The 26,105-nt window shown below is 40.7% G+C and overlaps 2 protein-coding genes across 4 annotated transcripts; one reads left to right on the forward strand and one right to left on the reverse strand.

Moving 5' to 3' along the window:
• Positions 1–17: 17 nt before the first annotated feature.
• LOC105481383 (sarcoma antigen 1) lies at positions 18–13,685 on the reverse strand. 3 transcript variants are annotated; one of them, XM_071088796.1, is made up of 15 exons: positions 13,439–13,685; positions 9,441–9,573; positions 6,938–7,078; positions 6,555–6,695; positions 6,181–6,306; positions 4,630–4,770; positions 4,243–4,383; positions 3,571–3,714; positions 3,178–3,318; positions 2,791–2,931; positions 2,115–2,258; positions 1,727–1,867; positions 1,106–1,480; positions 656–749; positions 18–276 (listed from the first exon to the last, which is right to left on the reverse strand). In XM_071088796.1, exons 1-15 carry the CDS (start codon positions 13,646–13,648, stop codon positions 177–179), a joined length of 2,313 nt encoding a protein of 770 aa, XP_070944897.1. In that variant the 5' UTR covers positions 13,649–13,685; the 3' UTR covers positions 18–176. The 3 variants fall into 3 exon arrangements, with proteins under 3 accessions (XP_070944897.1, XP_070944896.1, XP_070944895.1); XM_071088795.1 differs by having other exon boundaries at positions 1,733–1,867; positions 6,166–6,306; XM_071088794.1 differs by having other exon boundaries at positions 6,166–6,306.
• Positions 13,686–15,952: 2,267 nt separating this feature from the next.
• Positions 15,953–25,480, forward strand: LOC105481384 (cancer/testis antigen family 45 member A1-like). The gene is made up of 5 exons (XM_071089031.1): positions 15,953–16,379; positions 20,777–20,889; positions 22,889–23,100; positions 23,837–23,930; positions 25,102–25,480. Exons 3-5 carry the CDS (start codon positions 22,971–22,973, stop codon positions 25,157–25,159), a joined length of 282 nt encoding a protein of 93 aa, XP_070945132.1. The 5' UTR covers positions 15,953–16,379; positions 20,777–20,889; positions 22,889–22,970; the 3' UTR covers positions 25,160–25,480.
• The last annotated feature ends 625 nt before the right edge of the window (positions 25,481–26,105 follow it).

Here is a 26,105-nt window from a genome sequence, read left to right on the forward strand (position 1 = left end):
CCAACAAACAAGTAAAGTGCAGCTTTTACTAACAGTGATTTATTAAATTTAAACAGCTCCCTTTTTCGTAGCTTTTGGAAGGGAAATCACTTCAGAATTATAGAGAGCTTCAGCAATAACCTGTTCCATCCTACAGCATATGTTCTTGTTTCTCCTTGGTCTTTGCACTAACACAATTATTTTTTTCTCATGTGCTTAACTTTTCTGAGATGGCAGTGGGAATCTATTTCTTTAAGCACCTTCTCGAGTTGCTGAATTAAGACAACTTTTTTAAACCTGAAATTAAAGAGGAATTCCATTCACCAGATGATATCTACAGGATCTATGAGATGTAAGAGGTAGAGTGGATACAAAATAGAGTTTACCATCTACATGCAAATAGAAAATGCATCCTCATGGAAAGATACAAACTAGAAAAATACAAAGTGAGTCAACTGAGGGTCCATGCACACTCCCAGATTTTGATAAATTTGGAAGGCCCCCTGGCATTGGAAGAAAGTGTTAGAATAAGATAATATCAACCTAAATGCCTGTGGAAATAGCATGAACTATGATTGAGAGCCAGAGATTAGGAGGAACAAACATGATTTGTCCCTGCCCCTGTCCCAAATTGGGCACAAATGCTTAAAATAGCAGAGTTCCTTTTTGCACTCACCTTGCTGCTTCCTTGATGGTAAATTCAACAAATTGTCTCTTGACCTTCATAGATCCTTGTACCTCTTCAAGCAAATTGAAAATTCTTTCATAATCTGAAGATATTTTAAAAATTAGTATTTCTACAATTACGAACATGAAATATACCTCAATCTTAGTGCATCCACTACCACAGTATACATTTTTCATGGGCTAAAATGTTACATAGTGTTTGTGTGTTGAATGCTTAAATCACAACATCTGTATATTACTAAGGAACTATTGTGAAAAACAAAACACTTAAGCAGACATATTAGCAATTTCCAGTGAAAATTAAGTGAAGCCATGCTAAATTATATACAGATCCAATTCAGCCAAACAATGAGCTCAAGAGGCAGCTGACTTCTGTTCTAAATCATAGAATGAGAGACTTCTCATGCTTTCACTGATAAGACATTCTTGCATTACTTACTTTGCCCAAACCTTCGAACTTCTTTCATTAATTGATATTTTATATCATCATTAATTTTCTTTGCCATGGCAGGAGATATTTGTAGTGTATTTGGCACAGTTTCCACTGAAGACATTGCTGTGACTGGTGGGTCACCTGCAGAGACACTGTAGTTTTTGATGCCTACAGCAAATTCATTACTATCAGGTTTGTAAAGCAGCTCATCTTTGCTGAGACTTGTGAAGTCGTAAGAGAAAGAACCCAATGCCTCGGGTGGCATACGATGTCCTGTCATATTTATAAGCTCTGGTGAATCAGAATTTGACAGGAGGCCATCAGGAGGGATTTGACCATTTTCCATTTCCTCCTCCTGGATATCGTGAATGACAGTAGAATCTGGAATCCAAATAAAAAAGTTGAGCTGTGAGGTAAGTGCATTATGTCACCCCCACAGTATATCCCTCTGATGCTCGGTTTCTAGGAAGTCATCTCATGAAGCAGGAGGATATACCAGGTAGCGATCCGAGACCCCTCAAACTAAGTTCAAGTAAGATAATACAACAAAACCACCTTCTTCCCTGCAGGACACTATGCAGGGATATGGAAACCAAGCAGGACAGTACAACCAATACACAAACATACACAGACCCCTGGTGCTCCTGGATGAAATACCAGCTCCTGACAGATTAGTACACCCTGGTGGAACTGTTGACAAGGAGTTATCAGGTGGCTGTTGGTCATTTTTCATCTTCGCCTCATGGACATTGTGAGTGGCGGTGACATCTGGAAACAAAATGAAGAGGTCGAGCTGTGAGGTAAGTGCATAATGACAACCCCACAGGGATATCCTACTGATGCTCAGTTTCTAGGACATTATCCCATAAAGCAGGAGGATATACCAGGTGGCAATCAGAGACCCCTGAAATTGAGGCAAGCAAAGGTAATACCGCAAAACCACCTTCTTCCCTTGATGACACTATACATGCATATGGAAATCAAGAAGGACGGTATAAGTAAAAAACACACATACACCACAGATCCCTGGAACTCATTGCTGGAATACTAGCTCCTGCCACATTAATAAACCCAGATAGAACATTTGACAAGACGTTATCCTGTTGTGGTTGGCCATTTTCCATCCTTGCTTCATGGACATGGTGATTGACAGTAGCATCTGGAAACCAAATAAAGAGGTCGAGCTGTGAGGTAAGTGCATTATGCCAACCACACATGTATATATCCCTCTGATGCTCAGTTTTTAGGAATTTATCACGTAAAGCAGGAGGATATACCAGGCAGTGATCTGAGACCCCACAAATTCACCTACGAAAGACAATACAATAAAACCACAAGCTCCTGCCACATTAATAAGCCCTGTTGAAACAGTTGACAAGATGTTATCAGGTTGGGGTTGGCCCTTTTCCATCTTCTCCTCAGGGACATTGTAAGTGATGGTAGCATCTGGAAGCCAAATGAAGAGGCTGAGCTGTTAGTTAAGTGTGTTATGGTAACCACACAGGTATATCTCTCTGATGCTCACTTTCTAGGAAATTATCTCATAAATGGAGGATATATAAGGTTGCCATATGAGACCGCTGAAATTGAGGCCAGGAAAGACAATACAACAAAACCACCTTGTATGATTTTTGACACTGTGCATGCACGTGGAAACCAAGTAGGACAGTAATACAAATGAACAAACTTACACGGATCCCTGGTACTCATGGATGAAATACCAGTGGCTGCCATATTAATAAGCTGTGGTCGAAGAGTCAATAGCACGTTATCAGGTGCTTGTTGGACATTTTCCATCTTCTGTTCACGGCCATTGTGAGTGACTATAGCATCTGGAAACCAAAGGAAGAGGTTGAGCTGTGAGGTAAGTGCATTATGCCAACTCACAAGTATATCCCTCTGGTGCTCAGTTTCTATGAAACTATTTCATAAAACAGTAGGATATATCAGGTGGTGATGTGAGACCCCTCAGATTTACGCCAGAAACGATAACACAACAAAACCACCTTACTCCCTTCATGGCACTATGTATGCATATGAAAACCAAGTAGGACAGTACAACTTATAAGTGGACATACAGAGATCTCTGGCACTCGTGGCTGGAATAGGAGTCGCTGCCATATTAATAAGCCCTGTGGGACCAGTTGACAAGATGTTATCAGGTTGCGGTTGGCCATTTTCCATTCTCTCTTCACGGATATTGTGAGTGACAGTAGAATCTGGAAACCAAATGAAGAGTTCAAGCTGTGAGGTAAGTGCATTATGTCAGTGCCACAGGTATGTCCCTCTGATGCTCAGTTGGCTAGGAAATTATCCCACCCATAAACCAGGAGGACATATCAGGTTGTGATTTGAGACCCCATGGTTTTAGGCCAGAAAAGATAATAAAACAAAACCACCTTCTTCCCTTGATGACACTATACATGCATATGGAAATCAAGAAGGACGGTATAAGTAAAAAACACACATACACCACAGATCCCTGGAACTCATTGCTGGAATACTAGCTCCTGCCACATTAATAAACCCAGATAGAACATTTGACAAGACGTTATCCTGTTGTGGTTGGCCATTTTCCATCCTTGCTTCATGGACATGGTGATTGACAGTAGCATCTGGAAACCAAATAAAGAGGTCGAGCTGTGAGGTAAGTGCATTATGCCAACCACACATGTATATATCCCTCTGATGCTCAGTTTTTAGGAATTTATCACGTAAAGCAGGAGGATATACCAGGCAGTGATCTGAGACCCCACAACTTCACCTACAAAAGACAATACAATAAAACCACAAGCTCCTGCCACATTAATAAGCCCTGTTGAAGCAGTTGACAAGACGTTATCAGGTTGGGGTTGGCTCTTTTCCATTTTCTCCTTGGGGACATTGTAAGTGATGGTAGCATCTGGAAGCCAAATGAAGAGGCTGAGCTGTTAGTTAAGTGTGTTATGGTAACCACACAGGTATATCTCTCTGATGCTCACTTTCTAGGAAATTATCTCATAAACAGGAGGATATACAAGGTTGCCATACGAGACCGCTGAAAGCCAGGAAAGACAATACAACAAAACCACCTTGTATGATTTTTGACACTGTGCATGCACATGGAAACCAAGTAGGACAGTAATACAAATGAACAAACTTACACGGATCCCTGGTACTCATGGTTGAAATACCAGTGGCTGCCATATTAATAAGCTGTGGTCGAAGAGTCAATAGCATGTTATCAGGTGCTGGTTGGACATTTTCCATCTTCTGTTCACGGCCATTGTGAGTGACTGTAGCATCTGGAAACCAAAGGAAGAGGTTGAGCTGTGAGGTAAGTGCATTATGCCAACTCACAAGTATATCCCTCTGGTGCTCAGTTTCTATGAAACTATTTCATAAAACAGTAGGATATATCAGGTGGTGATGTGAGACCCCTCAGATTTACGCCAGAAACGATAACACAACAAAACCACCTTACTCCCTTCGTGGCACTATGTATGCATATGAAAACCAAGTAGGACAGTACAACTTATAAGTGGACATACAGAGATCTCTGGCACTCGTGGCTGGAATAGGAGTCGCTGCCATATTAATAAGCCCTGTGGGACCAGTTGACAAGATGTTATCAGGTTGCGGTTGGCCATTTTCCATTCTCTCTTCACGGATATTGTGAGTGACAGTAGAATCTGGAAACCAAATGAACAGTTCAAGTTGTGAGGTAAGTGCCACAGGTATGTCCCTCTGATGCTCAGTTGCTAGGAAATTATCCCACCCATAAACCAGGAGGACATATCAGGTTGTGATTTGAGACCCCACGGTTTTAGGCCAGAAAAGATAATAAAACAAAACCACCTTCTTCTCTGCATGACACTGCATGTGTATGAAAAACAAGTAGGATAGTACAACTAGTAAACATACACTGATCCCTGGTACTCATGAGTGAAATACCAGCCCATGTGAAATTCATAAGCCCCGCTGTAATAGTAGACAAGAATTTATCAGGTGCTATTTGTTCATTTTTTATCTTCTATTCACAGATAGTGTGAGGAACAGTTGAATCTGGAAACCAAACGAATAATTTGAACTGTGAGGTAAGTCCACTATGTCAGCCCAACAGGTATATCCCTCTGATGTTCACTTTCTAGGAAATTATCTAGGAAATCAGGGGAGGATATGCCAGATGGCCATCTGAGACTCCACCAATTGAGACCAGGAAAGTATATACAACAAAAGCAACTTCTACCCTTCATGAAAATATGCATGCCTATGGAAAACAAGTATGACAGTACAACTATTAGCGGACATACACAGATCTCTGGTACTCATGGATGGAATACCAGCTGCAGCCCTATGAACAAGCCATGGGGAAACAGTTGAGAAGACTTTATCAGTTTGGGATTGGCCATTTTCCATCCTCTCTTCACAGATGTTGTGAGTGATGGTAGCATCAGGAAACTGACAGAACAGGTTGAGTTGTGAGGTATGTGCATTATGACAATCTCACCAGTATATCCCACTGATGCTAAATTTCTAGGAAATTATCCCATAATGCAGGAGAATACATCATATAATGATTTGAGTCCACTCAAGTTGAGGTCAGGAAAGATTATTCAACAAAACCACCTTCTTCCCTTCATGACACTACGCATGCATATGGAAACCAAGGACACTACAGCTAATAAACAAACATACACAGATCCCTGGTACTCCTCGCTGGAATACCAGCTCCTGTCATATTAATAAGCCCTGATAGAACATTTTACACGACATTATCTTGTTGGGGTTGACCATTTTCCATCCCCTCCTCATGGACATTGTGATTGACGGTAGCGTGTGGAAACCAAGTAAAGAGGTTGAGCTGTGAGGTAAGTGCATTATGTCAACCCCACAGGTATATCCCTCTTTGTGCAGTTTCTAGGAAATTATCTGAAAAATCAGGGGAGGATATCCCAGGTGGCCATCTGATACCCCTCAAATTGAGGCTAGGAAAGAATATACAACAAAACCACCTTCTATAATTCATGAAAACATGCCTGCTTATGGAAACCAAGTAGGACAGTACAATTAATAAGCAGACATACACAGATCTCTCGTACTTGTGGACGAAATTCCTGCTGCTGCCATAGCACCAAGCCATGGTGGAGCAGTTGACAAGATGTTATCAGCTGCTGGTTGGCTGTTATTTATCCTCTCTTCATGGACGTTGTGAGTGACTGCAGCATCTGGAAACCAAGGGAAGAGGTTTAGCTATGAAGTAAGTGCATTATGCCAACCCCACAGGTATATCCCTCTTTGTGCAGTTTCTAGGAAATTATCTAAAAAAGCAGGGGAGGATATCCCAGGTGGCCATCTGATACCCCTCAAATTGAGGCTAAGAAAGAATATACAACAAAACCACCTTCTATAATTCATGAAAATATGCCTGCTTATGGAAACCAAGTAGGACAGTACAATTAATAAGCAGACATACACAGATCTCTCGTACTTGTGGACGAAATTCCTGCTGCTGCCATAGCACCAAGCCATGGTGGAGCAGTTGACAAGATGTTATCAGCTGCTGGTTGGCTGTTATTTATCCTCTCTTCATGGACGTTGTGAGTGACTGCAGCATCTGGAAACCAAGGGAAGAGGTTTAGCTATGAAGTAAGTGCATTATGTCAACTGCACAGGCAAACCCCACTGATGCTCAGTATGTCATAAAGAAGGAGGATATACCAGGTAGCAATCTGAGAACCCTAAAATTGAGGCCAGAAAAGATAATACAACAAAATTACCTTCTTCCCTCATGACACTATGCATATATGGTGCATAGTAGAATCCTCGTAGGACAGTATAACAAGTGAGCAAACTTACACTGGTCCCTGGTACTCATGGATGAAATTCCAGCTGCTGCCATATTAATAAGCGCTGTTGGAACAGTTGCAATGACATTATTGTGTGCTGGTTGGCCATTTTTTATCTTCTCTTCATGGACATTGTGAGTGACGCTAGCATCTGGAAACCAAATGAAGAGGTTGAGCTGCAAGATAGGTGTGTTTTGTCCCATCCTCCTCCAGAGGGACAGTTATGTATTCATCAGTTTCTAAAGAATTATTTATTTCATGAAACAGATTTACCACGTGGAAATCTCAGATCTTGCGAACAGAGATCAGGTCAGATAATACAATAAAACTACCTTTTTACCTCTTGGCGTAATGAATACATGCAGTAAAGAAGTACGACAGCAGAATAAACATTCACAGGTTTTTGTATTCATCATTTTGTATCATCTTTCTGCCCTTTACAATTCTCACTTGATATTATTTGTATAGTTCACCTATAAATACCATGCTGTGTGCAGCAGGAAGCCAGACTAAGTGACCCTCCTTAACCTGCTTCCTTTCTACCCCAAATATTCTGAGAAAATAGACGTGGCTATTGGAGTTGAACACTCTTATCTCTACTCCATCCTCACACATCTGCGGTTTTATATGATTCTATAGATCCTGCCCTTTTGTCTAGAAAAAGTGACTTTCTTTTCACTCCAGGTCTGATGCCTCTTTCATTTATTCATCATCTGTGGCAGGCAGCATGCCAGGAGCTGGGGATCAGCAGTAAACACCCCAGAGAGCAATGTTCCCTGCCCTTGTGGAGCTCACATCCTCATGGGGCAGTCAGACAGTACATGCACAATGAGCAAATGAAACAAGCAGCATTGGGCTGGTTTGGAAAAGCAGTCCACAGGTCCGTGGGAGAGAGCAGCAGAGAGAGCCCCAGGGGCTGTGGCTGGTTTGGCAGGGCCTTCTGAAGAGGTGCCACTGGGCAGGGCTTAGAGGAAGAAGCAGAGCCTCCTGTGCAGAGGCAGAGGGAGAATTCCAGGCTGCGGTGAGGCCAAGGGTAGGGGATGGAGTGGGGATGGACAGGGCACTACAGATCTGAAGGACAGAGGCAGAGAGAGCCAGGAGGAAATGGATGGGACCTGTGTTAGGAGAGGGTGACAGAGGCCAGGCCGTGCAGAGGCTTGCAGACCAAAGTCAGTTCAGGATCTGTTCTGAGTGCTTAGGAGAGTTGAAGATGGGTTTTCAGAAGGGACATGGCATGATGTGATTTACGTGCTGACATAATTATCTAGCCACAAGGTTAGAGAGTATGCGATAGATGAGTGAAGATTAGAAACACAGAGCTAAGAAGATATTGTACTAGCCTGGACAGAGATCACGGCAGTGTGCACTGGAGACATAGAGAGAAACGGTTGGATGCAGAATTTATACTGGGCATTGACTGCTGGACTTGCTAAGAGATGGGAAATGAGAGAGCAATAAAAGAATCATAAGATAACTCATAAGTGACTTTAAGTATTTTGACTTGAACTACTAAGTGAAAGTACACCAGGGGTATTCAGGAGATGTTAGGAAACTGACTGTGAGAGCCGAGTGCTGCCAACTCTTCCTGAATCTGGTTCAGTGACCTTATGTTGACAGCTTGAACTAGGCCATGGTGGGATTACTTGCACTATGGATAGCTGCAAACTATGAAAACCAGCACTCCTCAGTCCCCCATACCTGTGAATAGCTGGTTGTTACACCTTTGTGGATGTTTCACCCAATGGATAGTGTCTTTAACTGAAATAGTGAAGGCTAAAAGTATAGTATTTTTGGAGAGAGGGAGGTCAGAAATTTGAGCATGTAGAGGGAGTTGAATTTTAGATGCCTATTAGACAGCCAGTAGAGATATCATGCGAGTAGTTGTATTTGAGTCTGGATTTCAGGAACAAGTTGTAGTGTAGAAGTATAATGGTGAGAGTTCTTTTAGTGTGAATCATTTAAAATTCTAAGACAGCATGGCATTACCTTAAGAGATACTATATTGAAGAGAAGAGACCCTAGGATCAAGCTTTGTGGCTCTGAAATATTTAGAGGTGGGAAGGCAGAGGAGAAAAACAAAAAAGAGAAGGAAAATGAGTCTCTAGTAACAGGGTAACAAATCCAGGTGTCTGGGGACCCAAGAAACTTTCCGTGCAGGAGGAAGTAAACAACTGTGTTGCATGCTGCTGAGACATTAATGCCAAAATGCAGCAAACACTGGTGACCTTGATGATAGTAGTTTCATTGGAGTACATTAAGAAGTCAGACTGCACTGGGTTAGAGCGGAATGTGAGGACAGGCAGAAAGTGAGTAGACCCAAACTCTTGTTAAGCCCACCATCTCCTTCTGCCTCAGGAACCTCCTTCATTCATCTAATGCTTGCAGCAACTCCAAATTGTTGCACCTAATTAGAACCTTGCCCTTCCACTTGTAAATGTGCTCATATCTGTTGATCCCTCAAGGACAAATGTCCTTTGACATGGTTGAGGCCCAAAGATTGGATTCCCCCTCACCTTCCTGTTTGTCTAACCACACGGACATACTCTTCCTTCTCTTAGATGAAGAGTGTCTCTTAGATTTTCTGGAATGTTTCTTTTTGCTTTGATGTCCTTTTGCAACCGGATTTACTTCATCACTCCTCATTTGCTGAAAAACATCAGTGAACATATTCCATTAAAGACAAATCCAACCACTGCAAAGTCATAGCCTTCATATGCATACACAGCCATGCATTTATATCATTAATGTAAGTTTTAGTCATAGGTCAAAGATTTCTCATCACTGAACACATACAATGCTCTTAGAAAAGGCAAGCTAATTTTAATCTAGTCTCAGTGAAACAAGGGAAGGTAAAATACAAGGTGTTATCCAAAGTCAAACATGGTCCAGTCATGATAAATCAGAATGCTTGGGGAATGAGTGGCTTTCATCATACAAAGGAATAAACATATGGTTCTCTCTGTCATGAAGTACACATCATTTTGTCTCAGCACTTGTTAGGGGAGGAAAGAAAAAATAAATACCTTATTTTATCTTTTACTGTCTTTCTTTTTTTGAGACAGAGTCTCGCTCTGTCGCCCAGGCTGGATTGCAGTGGCGCGATCTCGGCTCACTACAGGTGCCCGCCACCACGCCTGGCTAATATTTTGTATTTTTAGTAGAGACGGGGTTTCACCATGTTAGCCAGGATGGTCTCGATGTCCTGACCTTATGATCCTCCCGCCTCGGCCTCCCAAAGTGCTGGGATTACAGGTGTGAGCCACCGCGCCTGGCCTCTTTTAGTGCTTTAAAGTTATGTATTAGCAAATACTGATTAATACTTTATTAGATAATACATAAAGATAGTGAAGGGTAGGATAGTTTGAAAAGGTAAATTTTCCCACCTCCAACCTTATGGAGATTCCAATATGTTGATCTTGGACTCAGGTAGGGGTAGGGCGTGCTTTGCAAGGTTAGTGGTAGATAAAACGTGAAATTGAAGGGTATAGTATATTAACTAAAAGCTGTTTTCATCAAAGGATAACCGAAGAATATGCTCCCGATACCAGAGGTACCAAGAAGAGCTGGTAATATTACTACTGAAACTATGCCAAAAAATTAAAAAGGAAGGACTCCTACCTAACTCATTTTATGAGACCAGCATCGCCCTGATACCAAAACCTGGCAGAGATACAACAAATAAAAACTTCAGGCCAGTATTCCTGATGAACATCGATGCAAAATCCTCAATAAAATACTGGAAAACTGAATCCAGCAGCACATCAAAAAGCTTATCCCCCATGAGCAAGTTGGCTTCATACCCGGGATGCAAGGTAGTTTCAAAATAGGCAAATCAATGAATGTAATTCATCACATAAACAGAACTAAAGACAAAAACCACATGCTTATCTCAATAGATGCAGAAAAGATCTTTGATAAACCTCAACATCCCCTTACATTAAAAGCTCTCAATAAACCAGGTATTGAAGGAACATACCTCAATATAATAAGAGCCATATATGACAAACCCACAGTCAATGTCATACTGAATGGGAAAAACCTGGAAGCATTCCCATTGAAACTGGCACAAAACAAGGATGCCCTCCCTCACCTCTCCTATTCAACATAGTATTGCACGCTCTGTCCAGGGCAATCAGGCAAGACAAAGAAATAAAGGGTATTCAAAAAGGGGGACAGGAAGTCAAATTACCTTTGTTTGCAGATGACATGACCCTATATCTAGAAAATCCCATTGTCTCAGCCCAAAAGCTTCTTAAGCTGATAAGCAACTCCAGCAAAGTCTCAGGACACAAAATTCATGTGCAAAAATTGCTAGCATTCCTCTACACCAAAAACAGGCAAGCAGAGAGACAAATCATGAATGAACTCCCATTCACAATTCCTATAAAAAGAATAAAGTACCTAGGAATATGGCTAACAAGGGAAGTGAAGGACCTCTTCAGAGAGAACTATAAACCACTGCTCAAGGAATCAGAGAGTAAACAAACAAATGGACAAACATTCCATGCTCATGGATAGGAAGAATCAATATTGTGAAAATGGCCATATTGCCCAAAGCAATTTAGATATTCAATGCTATTCCCATTAAACTATCAATGACATTCTTCACCAAGTTAGAAGGAGCTTTTTAAGAATTCATATGGAATGAAAAAAGAGCCAGAATAGCTAAGACAATCTTAAGCAATAAGAACAAAGCTGGAGGCATCACACTACGTAACTTCGAACTATACTATGGGGCTACAGTAACCAAAACAGCATGGTACTGGTAGAAAAACAGATACATGGACCAATGGAACAGAATAGAGAACTCAGAAATAAGATCACACAGCGATAATCATCTGATCTTTGACAAACCTGACAAAAACAAGCAATGGGGACAGGATTCCCTGTTTAATTAATGATGCTGGGAGAACTGGCTAGCTGTATGCAAAAATTGAAACTGGGCCCCTTCCTTACACCTTATACAAAAATTTACTCAAGATGGATTAAAGACTTAAAGTAAAACCCCAAACTATAAAAACCCTAGGAAAAAAAATATAGGCAATATTATTCAGGACATAGGCACGGGCAAAGATTTCATGACAAAAATACCAAAAGCCATGGCAACAAAAGCAAAAATTGACGAATGGGATCTAATTAAACTAAAGAGCATATGCATAGCAAAATGAACTATCATCAGAGTGAAGAGCCTACAGAATGGGAGAAATAATTAATTATACCGAAATATATAATTTTGATTAAAAATTTTTCCAAACCATTTTCATTTCCTGTAAAAGCGGAGTGGAGAATGTGTGAAAACATTTTCACTGAACATTTACTACCCTCCAGGTACTGTTCTAAATGCTTTACATGTATTAACTCAATCCTTGACCAATCCCTATGAGTGAGGTGTGATTCTTATGTCTATTGTTAAAAAAGAGAAAATAAAGGCACAGAAAATTAAGGAAAAGCCTAACTAATTGAGGAGTTTGGGGAATGTGGGAGAATTACTTTAGTCTGGTTTTGTTACAGAAGAGGTTATTGTCTATTTGCATCCTTATACCAACGGTCTTTTCCACGAGTGCAGATGCAATTCCCTTTGTCTTCATGTTTTAATAGTGAAGTTAGTATGTCTCTCTCATACACAACACATTAAGATCTCCATTAGGACAATCCAATCATGGCAACATCACCTAGTGCTTCATATTCCACGAGAAATACTTAGTCATTGTTTTAGACAGAGCACTAGTGACTTGGATAACAGAAACAGAGACTGTAGAATGCAATCTTGATACTAAAGTAGTTATTGTGGGGAGTGGGAAAGAATATAGACTCTGGAGTGAGAAAGATATGCGTTCAAACCTTGGCTGTATCTCCTATCATGTGTCACGTGGGGCAAGCCTTTTGACCACTGTCAGCCTTGATTTCTTATTAAACGGTAAATAGTAATACACATCCGCAGAACAACTATGACCATTCAATGTGATAATTAAAAACATCAGTTTGGCCAGGCGCGAAGGCTCATGCCTGTAATCCCAGCACTCTAGGAGGCAAGGTGGGTGGATCACCTGAGGTCGGGAGTTCGAGACCAGCCTGACCAACATGGAGAAACTCTGTCTCTACTAAAAATACAAAAAATTAGCCGGGTGTGGTAGCACATGCCTGTAATCCCAGCTACTCAGAGGCTGAGGCAGGAGAATCACTTGAACCTGGGAGGGGGAGGTTGTGATGAGCCGAGATCGTGCCATTTCACTCCAGTCTGGGTAACAAGAGCGAAACTCCGTCTCAAAGAAAAAAAAAAGAAAGAAATAATAAAATAAAATTCAATTTAATTTAAAAACATCAGTTCCTGGTACAATCAATCCACTCTTGGATCAAAAAGTTCCCATTTTATGTTCACATAAGTTTTCCTGTGTCATATTGTATCTTTTAAATCAAGAGAATTAATACATATAGTTTATATTCATGTTTCCAATGAGAAAATAATTATACCAAGAATGTCACAATTAGGGCAGAAATAGATTTATCTTACCGGCCCACCATTTGTAAACACATAGGCAACAGTATGAAGTTCTTCAGGTGGAGTTAGTTGACTCATTCGAAATGGAGAAGCCTGCATCTGCAGATAGTCCTCAGGATTAACTATGTGTGTTATTAGAACATTTTGATTTATAACTGGAACATAACTGGCACATAAATTGGCACTACACAGCTGAAATATATGATCCTCTTGAGAGTACATGATCACAGACTCTCTTAGCAATATGCGCCTTGGTACCAAACAGAGTTTAGAATCTCATGTCTAGAATCTATATCATGTTCCGTGATCTAGAATCATCTCCCTTTATCCATCAGTCCACCATCACTACTTCCTGTAGGTTCACACCACTAGGTTAAACGACTCCCTTATGCTTCCACCACAGTTGGAGAACTGGCTGACCTTCCTCATACCACCATCCCAACTAAAAATCTATAATTCTAAATATTAAAACTTTAATATTTATAATGTCAATTTTCAATGAATTCCACAAGTTCATTTTTTTTTCAGGCTTAAAGGAGAAGTACGTATTAATGAGCACATACACTGTCCTAGTTATCCTACCTGCCCATCATTTATAAACACATAGTTCAAAGTATAAAGTTCTTCAGCTGGAGTTGGCTGACTCGTTTGAAGTGGAGGAACCAGCATCCGCAGATACTCCTCATAGTTAACTATGTGTGTGTGACTAGAACACTCTGATTAAAAACTAGAACATAAATGACAAAGAAATCGACACTATTCTTCCCACTGGAAGGGTGTAGGCTCCATGGCATTCTCTTATCATCCAGGGAATGCTGGGTAGTGGGCCTAACCCTCTTTTGATAATTTGATTACATCTACAGATATTTTTCCCTGGGAAAGTACCTTTACATACAAACTTGGTGTACAATTTCAGAAGTGTGACCAGCCTAAGATCTGATTAATTTAGTGGACAGATGACCCCACTTAAAATCACCAAAATGGGGGTAAAAAGGGTTTGTGAACTGTTGCCAATTATCCTGGATACTATCAGTTTTGTTATTTCTGTGTAAACAAGGAATTCTCTGCTGAACTCACAGCAGTAAGCAGTGTGATATAGTATTTGTGTGTGCAATCTCTGGAATCTGAGAGACCTAGGTTCCGTCACTTTTCCAACTGGTTATACCTGGGAGAGCTACTTAAATGTACACTCTAAGATTCTATTTCCATAAAAAGGGCATAAAACAGTATCTAACTCGTGGTGCTCTTATAAGGATTAACAGAGACAAAGCACAAAGAGGATAGTGTATGTGCTGGTTAATACATACTTTCCTTTAAGCTTGAAAAAAAAAAAACTTGTGGGATTTAGTGAAAATCGGCATTCTATATATTAAAACATTAAAAAATTAACTGCTCATGCAATAAACAGCTTCCTACAAACTAGACTTGATACTTTCAAAATCAATAAAAGCCCGGCACAAAAAAAAAAAACGTGTTTGGTTTCAGCATACCAAATTTCCTTCTGGTTAACTAGTCGAAATGACTGCTACTTGCAATATCATAAGCATTTCTACGTGTCTAAGGTTTCAAATCTTCCTTTATGAAACAAATCATTTGTTATTCCTGAAGTTTTAAAATGGTGTATTTAATACAAGCAAGCAGAAGGAGGGGAATGATGAAAATTAGAGTAGAAGAAAATCAATGAAATTAAAAACAGAAAAATCAATGAAATCAAAAGTTGGTTCACAGAAAAAGTGAAAAAAAATCTAACAATCTTTTAGCTTGACTGACCAAGAAAAATAGAAAGGCCTACACCGATTATCAAAATCATAAATGATAGAGGGGTTATTAATACTGACCTTATAGAAATTAAAAGGAATACATTTTGAACAACTTTACGTCAACAAACTAAACAACTTAGATAACATGGAAAAATTCCTAGAAGACAAATTACTGACTCAAGAAGAAACAGGCTGGGCATAGTTGCTCACGCCTGTAATTCCAGCACTTTGGGAGGCCGAGGCGGGTGGATCACCTGAGGTCGGGAGTTTGAGACTAGCCTGACAAACATGGAGGAACTCCGTCTCTACTAAAAATACAAAATTAGCCGGGCGTGGTGGCACATGCCTGCAATCCTAGCTACTCGGGAGGCCGAGGCAGGAGAATCACTTGAACCCGGGAGGCGGAGGTTGTGGTGAGTGGAGATTACGCCATTGCACTCCAGCCCGGGCAAGAAGAGCGAAACTCCGTCTCAAAATAAATGAATAAATAAATAGTAATTAGAAAATCGAATTAGGACTATAGCATGAAAAGGGATTTAATTAGTAATTTAAAATCTCCCCAGAAATACGAAGCAAGCCAAGATGGCTTCGCGTGTAAATTCTAACAAACATTTAAGGAAGAAATAATACCAGTACTTAGCAATGTCTTCCAAAAAATAGCGGAGGAACACTACTTCATTCTCTGAGGCCAATATTACTCTGATATCAAAGCCAGAGAAATATATGACAAGATATATTTGCATGTCAGCTCCAAATTCACCTTTTTATCCTGCTGTGTGAGAAGGTTCTGCGTTCCTCTGCCTCTGTCCACTGTGCAGTTGATAGTGAAGACCGCCTAAAGAGAGCACCAGAGTCAGCTAAGGGGAGGGCTGCGCTTCCTGGTTGTCTGGCTGGCGCCCACGGTCCTGCTGAGCGCGAAGCTTCTCTTCCGGACTCTGGCGCCCCACACAGGTTCCCAGTGTTAGGCTGGGGCAGGGTACGCCATGGCTGGCAGCTTCCCGTCTTTCCACCCCCTTGAGCCGTACCGGATTGGTGCTTCTGGTGAGACGCCTACCCATAAGCATCACTCCCAAGCGTTCGAGGGGGCACATTTCCCATAACTCCCAGAGAGCAAGTTTCTAGAAAGTTCCACCAGTGGGGAGGCACAACTTCACTGCCATTTTGTGAGGTGCTGCCGCTGCTCCTCCGGCAAGGTCAGAACTTCAGGACTGTGAGTGGGGCAGTTTTTCCCTGGATGCTTTAATTTCTCCCCGGAAATTGTCCATTTTCCTCAGAAAGTGCCTTTTCTGAGGTGTTCTCTGTCGGGTGTGTGGTAGGGCTCCCTGGGAAAGTGGCTCCGCTCTAAGGACACTGCCATGGGCGCCTGTGTCAACCGTGGGGGGCGTTTTCCTTAGGCATCCCATCTCGACTATGTTGTGGGGCCAGGGGGGGCTTTTCTTGGGGGCTCCCTCATTGATGCAAGGGAGTTTTCCTGCTGAAATAACCTGAGCCCAGGGTTGGGGACCCTGCCTTGGTTGTCTGTGTCAGCCTCGGGTGTGGCAGTGTTTCTCGTTTCTTCCCCGCTCGGTCGCAGCCCTGAGGGGGGACTCAGCCTTGGGGACTCTATGTTCAGAGACCGGGGTGGTAGTGGCTGTGCCCTGGAGGCATGATCGCCACCCTGTGGGGTCACTCTCCGTCGCGGGCTTTATCTCAGCCTGCGAGGGACTCTTCCTTGGGTGCTGTTTTCGGCCGTGGGGCGCATTTGTTCTTGGATGTCGCTCGCTCTCAGGATGTGCTGGCTTTTCTTTGGTTCTGTTTATCCTTGATGGGGACGCTTACCAGACGCTTTCTCTTGGTGATGGGTTTTTAAAATTATTATCTGTGGGTGCTGTCTCCCGGTGCCGCGGGGGAGTGGGCTGCTGTTCCTTGGATTCTCTGAGCCTGTGGTGGGACTCGGGGAACTCTGTGTCAGCCATGAGGGCGCCCAGCTGACCTTGGGAACTCTGTCTCACTCCGGGGTTGGGTGCTTTTCCTTGGTTGGTTCTCAGTCCTGAGGGACCTCTTTCCCAGGGTTGTATCTGACCTTTCAGCCACAGCCTCGGATGTCTGTGCAGGAATCCGGGTCCAGAAATGTGTGAAGATGCCAGATTCGCCACATGCACACAACTCACTGTGCAATTATTCTTTCATTCCAGTCATTCTGTGGGTGTGCAGTGATCTCTCCTTATGTCTACACTTGCAATTTTGTGCTGATTAATGAGATTGAGCACTTGTTTTAAAAAGTGTTTGTTTATTGATTTTTGATAGTTTTTTGGGATGAGGTCAGGCTGGAGTGCAGTGGCGTGATCTTGGCTCACTGCAACCTCGATCTTCCAGGCTCGCTCGATTCTCGTGCCTCAGTAGCTGGGACAACAAGCACATGCCACCAAGCCTGGCTAATCTTTGTATTTTTTGGTAGAAACAAGGTTTCCCCAAATTGCCCAGGCTGGTCTCGAGCTCCAGGACTCAAGTGATCTGCCCAATTCGGCCTCCCAAAGTGCTAGGATTACACGCGTGAGCCACCGTGCCCAGCTATTTATTGATTTTTTTCGAAGCACTTTTTTATGTGTTTATTGGTCATTTAACCATGTCTTTTAGGAAGTTCCTTTTCAGGTCTTTTCTGCCAAATTTTTTTGAGGTGTTTGTATTTTAAAAATGGATTTGTAGTTTACATATATTCTGGGTTTCAGTTATACACACATGCACACAGGCATATATGAAAATACATATACAATTTTAATGTCTTCTACAAATCTGTTTTGCTTTTACACTATCTCAATAATGTGTTTTAGATGAACAGATTCTCTTAATCTTATTAATCAGACTATTGTTTATGGCTAGAAATTTCTATTATTTTAAGAGAAAACCCTTGTCTCCCCCAATGCCATGACGATAATATTCTAAGTTTTCTTCTAGATCTCCTATTCACCTCAAATAAATTTTCATGGAATGGAGTAAAGTCAGAGTCCGGGTATATTTTATGTGATTATTAAAGATATATTTGAGTATGACTCTTATGAAGTGCATATTCAGCTTTTCCCCCCAAATTTTATTGCGATATTTGTTTTTTAAAATTGATTTGTAGTTCTGGATATACTCTGGATTCCACTCAGTTGTTGTCAGGTATATGAATATTATATATAATATATAATATAAATAATACATATAATATATAATTATATATATTTATATATCTGACAATTACATATAATATATGATTATATATTTATATAAATATAAATATATTATATATTAGATTTATTATATATAATTACATATTATATTTATGTATCTGACAATTATATATAATTATATATTAATATATATTTATATATTAATATATTTATATGATTGATGTATATTTTTATATATAACCTATACTATACATTATATAATATGTAATCTACATCTATGCTTTGCTTTTCCACTCTCTTAAGAGTGTCTTTTGAGAAATAGAAATTTTACATTTAATTATGTCTAATTAAAGAATGTACTCTTTATGGTTAGAGCTTTTTTATCCTAATCAAAAACACCTTGGCCTATTCTAAAGCTGTAAAGCTAATATCTGATATTTTTTACTGGATTCACTATCTTTAATAACGTTTTCTGAAGTGGGATGGAGTAAGAGTCAAAGTTTGTGTTTTCCCTACATTTATGAAGTGCATTTATTAAAAGCACTAGTCTTTCCACAATGATTTACAGGAGCTCTTCTGTGGTAAATCTAGCTATTTTCCATTTCCAGATTGTTTCTGGCCTCTGTGTCCTCTGTTGTTGGTGTATTTGCCTGTCATTGCTCCAATACCACACTGTTTTAATTACTCTACCTTTATAGTAAATCTCATATTTAGTGGTGTATATCTACCAACTTAGTTCTTTTTCTTAAAGATTGTCTTAGCTTTACCAAATCTTCAATTTGCATATACTTAAAACAATTGTCTGTCAATTTCAGAAAAAATTTTGTTAACGTGGTGGAATTTTAAATATGATTGCTATGATCATTCTGAGAGAATTAACTATAATGTCTCTTAATAATGTCTTAGATTCCATTGAAAGAATATTCTCTCCATTTACTGCAGTCTTGAATTTCTCTCAGTGATGTTTTATAATTTTTGTGTAGTGCTCTAGCACATCTTGATTAGATTTATTCCTAAGTATTTGATTTTTTAACTTTTTATGACATTTGAAATTTCACATTCTAATTATTTGTTGCTATTAATAATAAAGAAATACCATTGGTTTTTATTATATCTAGTGACTTGATTTTATTCTTTTACATTTTCTATGTACAGAACAATGCCATCTGTGAATAATGAAGGTTTTATTTCTTTCCAAATTTTAAACCTATTATATTTTCCTGATGCTACTGTACCTTTTAGAACCTCCAGTTAATTGTTGAATGGATAGTGGACATCTTTGTCTTGCTTTCAACTCAGGGAGAAAATACTGATATTTCACTATAAATTATGGCATTCACTATTTTCACTATTTTTTTTTGTACATATGCTTACCAGAATGAGAAAGTAGCCCATTTTTCTTTTCTTTCTTTCTTTCTTTTTTTTTTTTTTTTTTTTTTTTTTTGAGACAGAGTCTCACTGTGTCACCCAGGCTGGAGTGCAGTGGCATGATCTTGACTCACTGCGACCTCTGCTTCCTGTGTTGAAGCGATTCCCCTGCCTCAGCCTCTCAAGTAGCTGGGACTACAGGTGTATGCCTCCATGCCCAGCTAATGTTTTGTATTTTTAGTAGAGACACGGTTTCACCATTTTAGCCAGAATGGTCTCAATCTCCTGACCTTGTGATCTGCCTGCCTAGGCCTCCCAAAATGCTGGGATTAGAGGTGTGAGCCACCATGTCCAGCACTGCCCTTTTTTCTAAGATGCTGATCGTTTTTATCATGAATAGATTTTAAACATCCACCCATCTATAATAATGATCATGTGGTGCTTCCCTGTATCTTTGTTGTTTTTAATGTGGTGCATTACATTGATTGATTTCAAATGTTAAAATCGTTCTTGCCTTTATGCAATATACTCCACCATGGCTGATGGAGTCCCTTTTAAGTATTATTGGATTTCATTTGGTAACCTTTAGTTTAGAATTTTTGTGTCTGAATTCAGGGGTGATCTTGGCTTGTATTTTTGGCTTGATCTTGTAGTTTTTCTTTAATGTCCTTGTCAAATGTTATCAGGTTTGTATCAATCTCCTAGAACGAGGACAAAGAAAAGGAATTATTTTTCCTAACAAGGATTGATACACATTGGTTTATCCATCTTCAAAGAGGTAATAATATTTTTATCTACTTTTGGTTGATGAGAGCTGCTTATTCCACAAGCATTCTGATTGGTTTTCGTTTTGCCATTTTTCTTCTCTTTTTTTTACTTAGCATGCATTAAAATTAGGTTTCTTTTCCTGAGAACAGAGTGTTTGCTGAGACTTGGTATTTTGGCTCATGATTAAATGTCAAGTTAATGATTCACATTCTTGGTTGTATACACATATGCAGACTGTTTGCCATTTTGTGATTGTTGGATTTTTTGTTATAAGTGGAATATGTTCATTGATGTTTTTCCAGAAACAATGCCTGATAAAGCAGAGAAGGTTGCTACAGAACCTCAAAACGTGTTTAAACCTCCCAGGGAATCTGATAGTTCATCATCTCAGAAAAGGCAGAAGATGGCTCTGTTGGTAAGGAAACAAGGAGCAAGAGATAGCCTTATTGAAGGCTCTGCCATGGCAGAGGAAAGGGGTAAATAAGCCTGTCCTCACCTCCTCTTCATGATCTATCCAGTGCAGTCAGCCTCCTGCCCCTTCTTCTCCACTGAAACTGTCCTAGTCAAGGTGAACAGTTTTGGCTGACATTGCCACTAATTTCTCAGCAGCATTTGACAGTTGTTCACTCGATCCTTCATGGAAATTTTCTAGGATTTTCATTTTCCAAAATCTTCTTTTAAAATTTCTTGTCCTTAATCCTTATCTTTTTTTTTTTTTTTTTAAAGATGGAGTTTCTCTCTTGTAGGCCAGGCTAGAGTGCAGTGGGCCATCTTGGGTCACTGCAACCTCCGTCTCCAGGGTTCAAGCAATTCTCCTGTCTCAACCTCCAGAGTAGCTGGGGTTATACGCACCAGCCACCAGGCCCAGTTAATTTCTGCATTTTTAGTAGAGATGGGGCTTCAACATGTCAGCCTGTCTGATCTCAGACTCCTCACCTAAGGTGATCCACCCACCTCAACCTCCCAAAGTGCTGGGATTACAGGCATTCTTTTTTCTACCTTTCTTTTTCTTGTCTCCTCTATATATTTTAAAAATTTTCTGAATCCAAGCATTTCTCTCTCTTCTTTTCCACTCTACTACTACTATCACAGTAGCCATGATCAATCACTGAGCTACTGTGATATCTCCGTGTTTCCCATTATTGCCCCCATCGAACACATACCCTCCAACCCTGCAGCCAGGTCATCATGTTAGCATGTAAATCACATAATGTCATGTTGGTCGTGAGAACCCATTCTCAACTCCCCTAAGCACTCAGAACAGATGGTGAACCCGCTTTAGTCTGGGAGGTTCTGCATGGCCTGGCCTCCATCACCCTCTCCTAACAGGGGCCCCATCCATCTCCTGGCTCTCTTTGCTTCTCTCCTTCACCCCATAGTGCCCGGTCCATCCCCACTCCAGCCCATACCCGTTGGCCTCACCGCAGCCTAGAGCTCCCCGTCTGCCTCTGCATAGGCGGCTCTGCTTCTTCCTCCAAGCCCTGCCCAATGGCACCTCTTCAGAAGACCCTGCCCAACCATTGGCAACCCCTGAGGCAACCTCTGCTGCTGTCTCCTGCAGGCCCGTGGACGGCTTCCCCAACACCAGCCTAGCGCTGCTTGTTTCATTTGCTCATTTGCTCATTTACTCATTGTGCACGTACTGTCTGACTGCCCCATGATGTTGTGAGCTCCACAAGGGCAGGGAACGTTGCTCTCTTGGCTGCTTACTGCTGATCCCCAGCTCCTGGCATGCTGCCTACCACAGATGATGAATAAATGAAAGAGGTGACAGGCCTGGAGTGAGAAAAAAGTCACTTTTCTGAGGCAGAAAAGAAGGATGATGAAGATCATATACTAAAAGGGATTTTTGGTGATGGAGTGCTTATAGAACTTTCAGCATTAATGACCGCCTCTATTTTCTCAGAATATATTTGCTGTAGAGAGGAGGCCGCTTGAGGTGTATCCAAGTTATCTGGCTTCCAGCTTAGTAAAGCATGACAGGTTGTATGTGAATTTGAGAAGTCATGATGTCAACTGAGACTTGCTGCTTTCAACTAGTAAAGCAGAGCAAGCTGACACTAACCCATGAGTACCAGGGATCTGTGTGTGTTAGAGTTGTGCTGTCTTACTTGGCTTCCATATGTATTCATAGGGTCAGAAAATAAGAGGTGGTTTTATTGTATTAGGTATCCTGGCCTCAGTTCGTCAGGCCTGGGGTTTCCCCGTGGTATGTCCTCCCGATTATAAAATAAATAATTCCCTAGAAACGGAGGAGCACATAGATGTACCCGTAGGGGTGATGAAACACACATATCTCACAGCTCAGCTTCTCAGTTTGGTTTCCAGATCTGTCATTCATGATGTCTATGTGGAGGGGAAATAAAGTGGTCAAACTCCAACTGATGGCTTTTTGTCAAAATCTGTTTCAACAGAGCTTGTAGCAGGAGATGGTATTTCACTCAGCTAATTGGATTGTCGGATTGATGACTTCACTGGTTTCAGGAAGATGCGCCTATGCGGAAACCTGGTAGCAATGCACCTGTAGGAGGAATCATTACCAGCAAATTCTTTGGAGATGACTTAAAAGTCACAGAAATACTCCCTTTTTCAAAAATCCAAAAAGATATTAATGCTGAAATAAAAGGTAAATTAGTGAAGGATATTCTACACTCTGAACTAAGAAAGTAGTATAAGAATGTCTGTTTGGGGCTGGCCGCTGTGGCTCACATCTGTAATCCCAGCACCTTGGGAGGCTGAGGCGGGTGAATCATGAGGTCAGGAGTTCGAGACCAGCCTGACCAACATGGTGAAACCCCCATCTGTACTAAAAATACAAAAAATTAGCTGGGCGTGGTGGCACACATCTTTAATCCCAGCTACTTGGGAGGCTCAAGCAGGAGAATCACTTGAACCCTGGAGGCGGAGGTTGCAGTGAGCCGAGATCGCACCAATGCACTCTAGCCTGGGTGACAGAGCAAGACTGCATCTCAAAAAAAAAAAAAAAAAAAGTCTGTGTTTTAAAAAAAATCTCTAGGAAGTCTCTCTTTCTGTGATTGAGAAGATATCCATGTTATCTGCTGAGGCTCATTCTTTGCCAGAGTTGAGTTTGCTCATAATTTATGGTGGGTCCTCTCTTCTTTGACTAAAATATGGTACACCTTTTCTTTTATTTTCTTACTTGGTTTTGATTAAAAGAATTTCATTCCTATGTAAATGCAGGTGTCTTTTTTAAATTTAGTTTTCGTATGTGCAGGTATCTTTATTTAAGCATTTAAAACATTTAGCCTATGAAACCTGATTGCTGAGGTATAGATTAACCAAGATTCACTTCTATTCTTCCTTATATTTTATAATACTGAAGTTTTTTTTAACATCTTCAGAACATGAAAAAATCTTTAAATATCTTGAAGGACTGCAAGCACCTATAGAAGTCAAGGGACAATATTTTGAATCCATCATCAAGGAAGCAGTAAGGTGGGTAGAAATAGGAACTGTTCAATTTCTTTAAGCACTTGGGCCCAACACAGTACTGGGGGTGAGCGTGGGGGAACAGCCCGTGTCATGAATTTCTCAAACCCCGGCCCTCACTCATAGTTATGCCTGTCTCCACAGTTACTTAGGTTAATGTTATCTGAATCTAACTCATTTTTTTAAGCCTATGGAGACTTCCATTCTTACCATAGTCTGAGGTGTGCATTCTCCTTCAGTTGACACTCTTTGTATTTGGTCGATCACCTCTGGGGTATATGAGATACTGTGATACAGACAACAATGTGTAATAAACACGTCAAGGTAAATGGAGTATCTATCACCTCAAGCATTTATCTTTTGTGTTACAGACAATCTGGTTATATACTTGTCATTATTTTTAAATGTACGATTAAATTATTACTGACTATAGTCACCCTGTTGTGCTATGAAATACTGCATCTTATTTATTCTATTTTTCTACCTATTAATCATCCCCACTTTCCCCCACCCCTACTAACTTTCCCAGCCTCTGGTAACCATCATTCTACTCTCTATCTCCATTAGTTCAGTTATTTAACATTTTTACTCCCACCAATGAGTGAGAGCATGCGAAGACTGTCTCTTTGTGCCTGGCTTATTTCACGTAACATAATGACCTTCAGTTCCATCCATGTTATTGCAAATGACTGAATCTCATTCATTTTCATTGCTGAACAGTACTCCATTGTGTATATGTGCCACATTTTCTTTATCCATTCATCTGTTAGTGGACACTTAGGTTGCTTCCAAATTTTGGCTACTGTGAATGGTGCTGCAACAAACATGGGAGGGCAGATATCTTTTCAGTACACTGACTTCCTTTCTCTCGGGTATATACCCAGCAGTGGGATTGCTGGATCATATGATAGCTCCATTTTTAGTTTTTTGAGCAACCTCCAAACTGTTCTTCATAGTTGTTGTAGTAACTTATATTCCCACAACAGTGGGTGAAGGTTCCCTTTTCTCCACACCCTCCCCAGCATTTGTTATTGCCAGCTAGACTACCTCTTACCATGCAGATACATTTCTATTTCCATGCCGACTGTTACTTCATCTTTTTTATCGCCCACAGTGCTTCCTACAGGATAGATTGTTTGGCTATCTTTTGGTTAATGACATGTCTCTTTCTTTTCAGTTATATAAGACGAGACATAATTCTGCACCTTGAGAAGAAACTGAAACGTATGATTTGAGAGTACTTGTCCATGGAGGACTATCACATTTGTCCATGGAGGACTATCACATCCCAAATGCATAATCTCATTAATGAATGAGGAGAGAAAAGGATCAGATTGCTGTTTTCTACAATGGAGCAGGATATTGCTGAAGTCTCCTGGCACATGTTGCTGAATCAAATGGCCTTCCAGAGGCTAAGAAATTTCTGTTAGTAAAAGTTGTTCTTTTTCCCTAAGCATTTCATTTGAAAGGATAACTTGTTTTTTGGTTGTTTCGTATTCCCACCTGTGCTGGTAGATGTTATTAACCCATTAGATAAATATTATTACAGTCGTGGTTTCTGCAGCAGCTCACATTGTTGTAGCTGGTATTTTTAACTACCTTCTTTCACTACCCATTTCGCATTCCCTTTGCCCTGAGATAGCATGTCAGTTGGTCATGGTGCTTGACCTGGCAGGATGACTCAAACCTTCATTACTGACAAGTCTGAACCATTAGATATTCTGCCTGGATGGGATTACTTTAATTTTCCATGAACTTTAATCGCAAAACATGGGAGGACTAAGGAGCTCTCTAGACATACCAGACATACTCTTTTCTTAGCCCCTAGTATAGTAGGAACCCAATCTCAGCCAGTAGCAGACCCCCTACTTTGTCTCTTGGTTTAGAAGAATGAACAGTCCAAATTGGTCAACTTGCAGACATGACTTTTTTTTTTTTCCCCCAGAATCTCTGTCTGTCACCCCAGCTGGAGTGCAAACTTGGCTCACTGCAGCCTCCGCCTCCCAGATTCAAGCGTTTCTCCAGCTTTAGACTCCCGAGTAGCTGAGACTACAGGCACGCACCACCGCATCCAGCTAACTTTTGTATTTTTCGTAGAGATGGGGTTTCACCATATTGGGCAGGCTGGTCTCCAACTCCTGACCTCAGGTGATCTGCCCACTTTGGCCTCCCAGAGTGCTG

The sequence above is a fragment of the Macaca nemestrina genome, chromosome X (genome assembly GCF_043159975.1).
Source record: "Macaca nemestrina isolate mMacNem1 chromosome X, mMacNem.hap1, whole genome shotgun sequence".
NCBI lineage: Eukaryota > Metazoa > Chordata > Mammalia > Primates > Cercopithecidae > Macaca > Macaca nemestrina.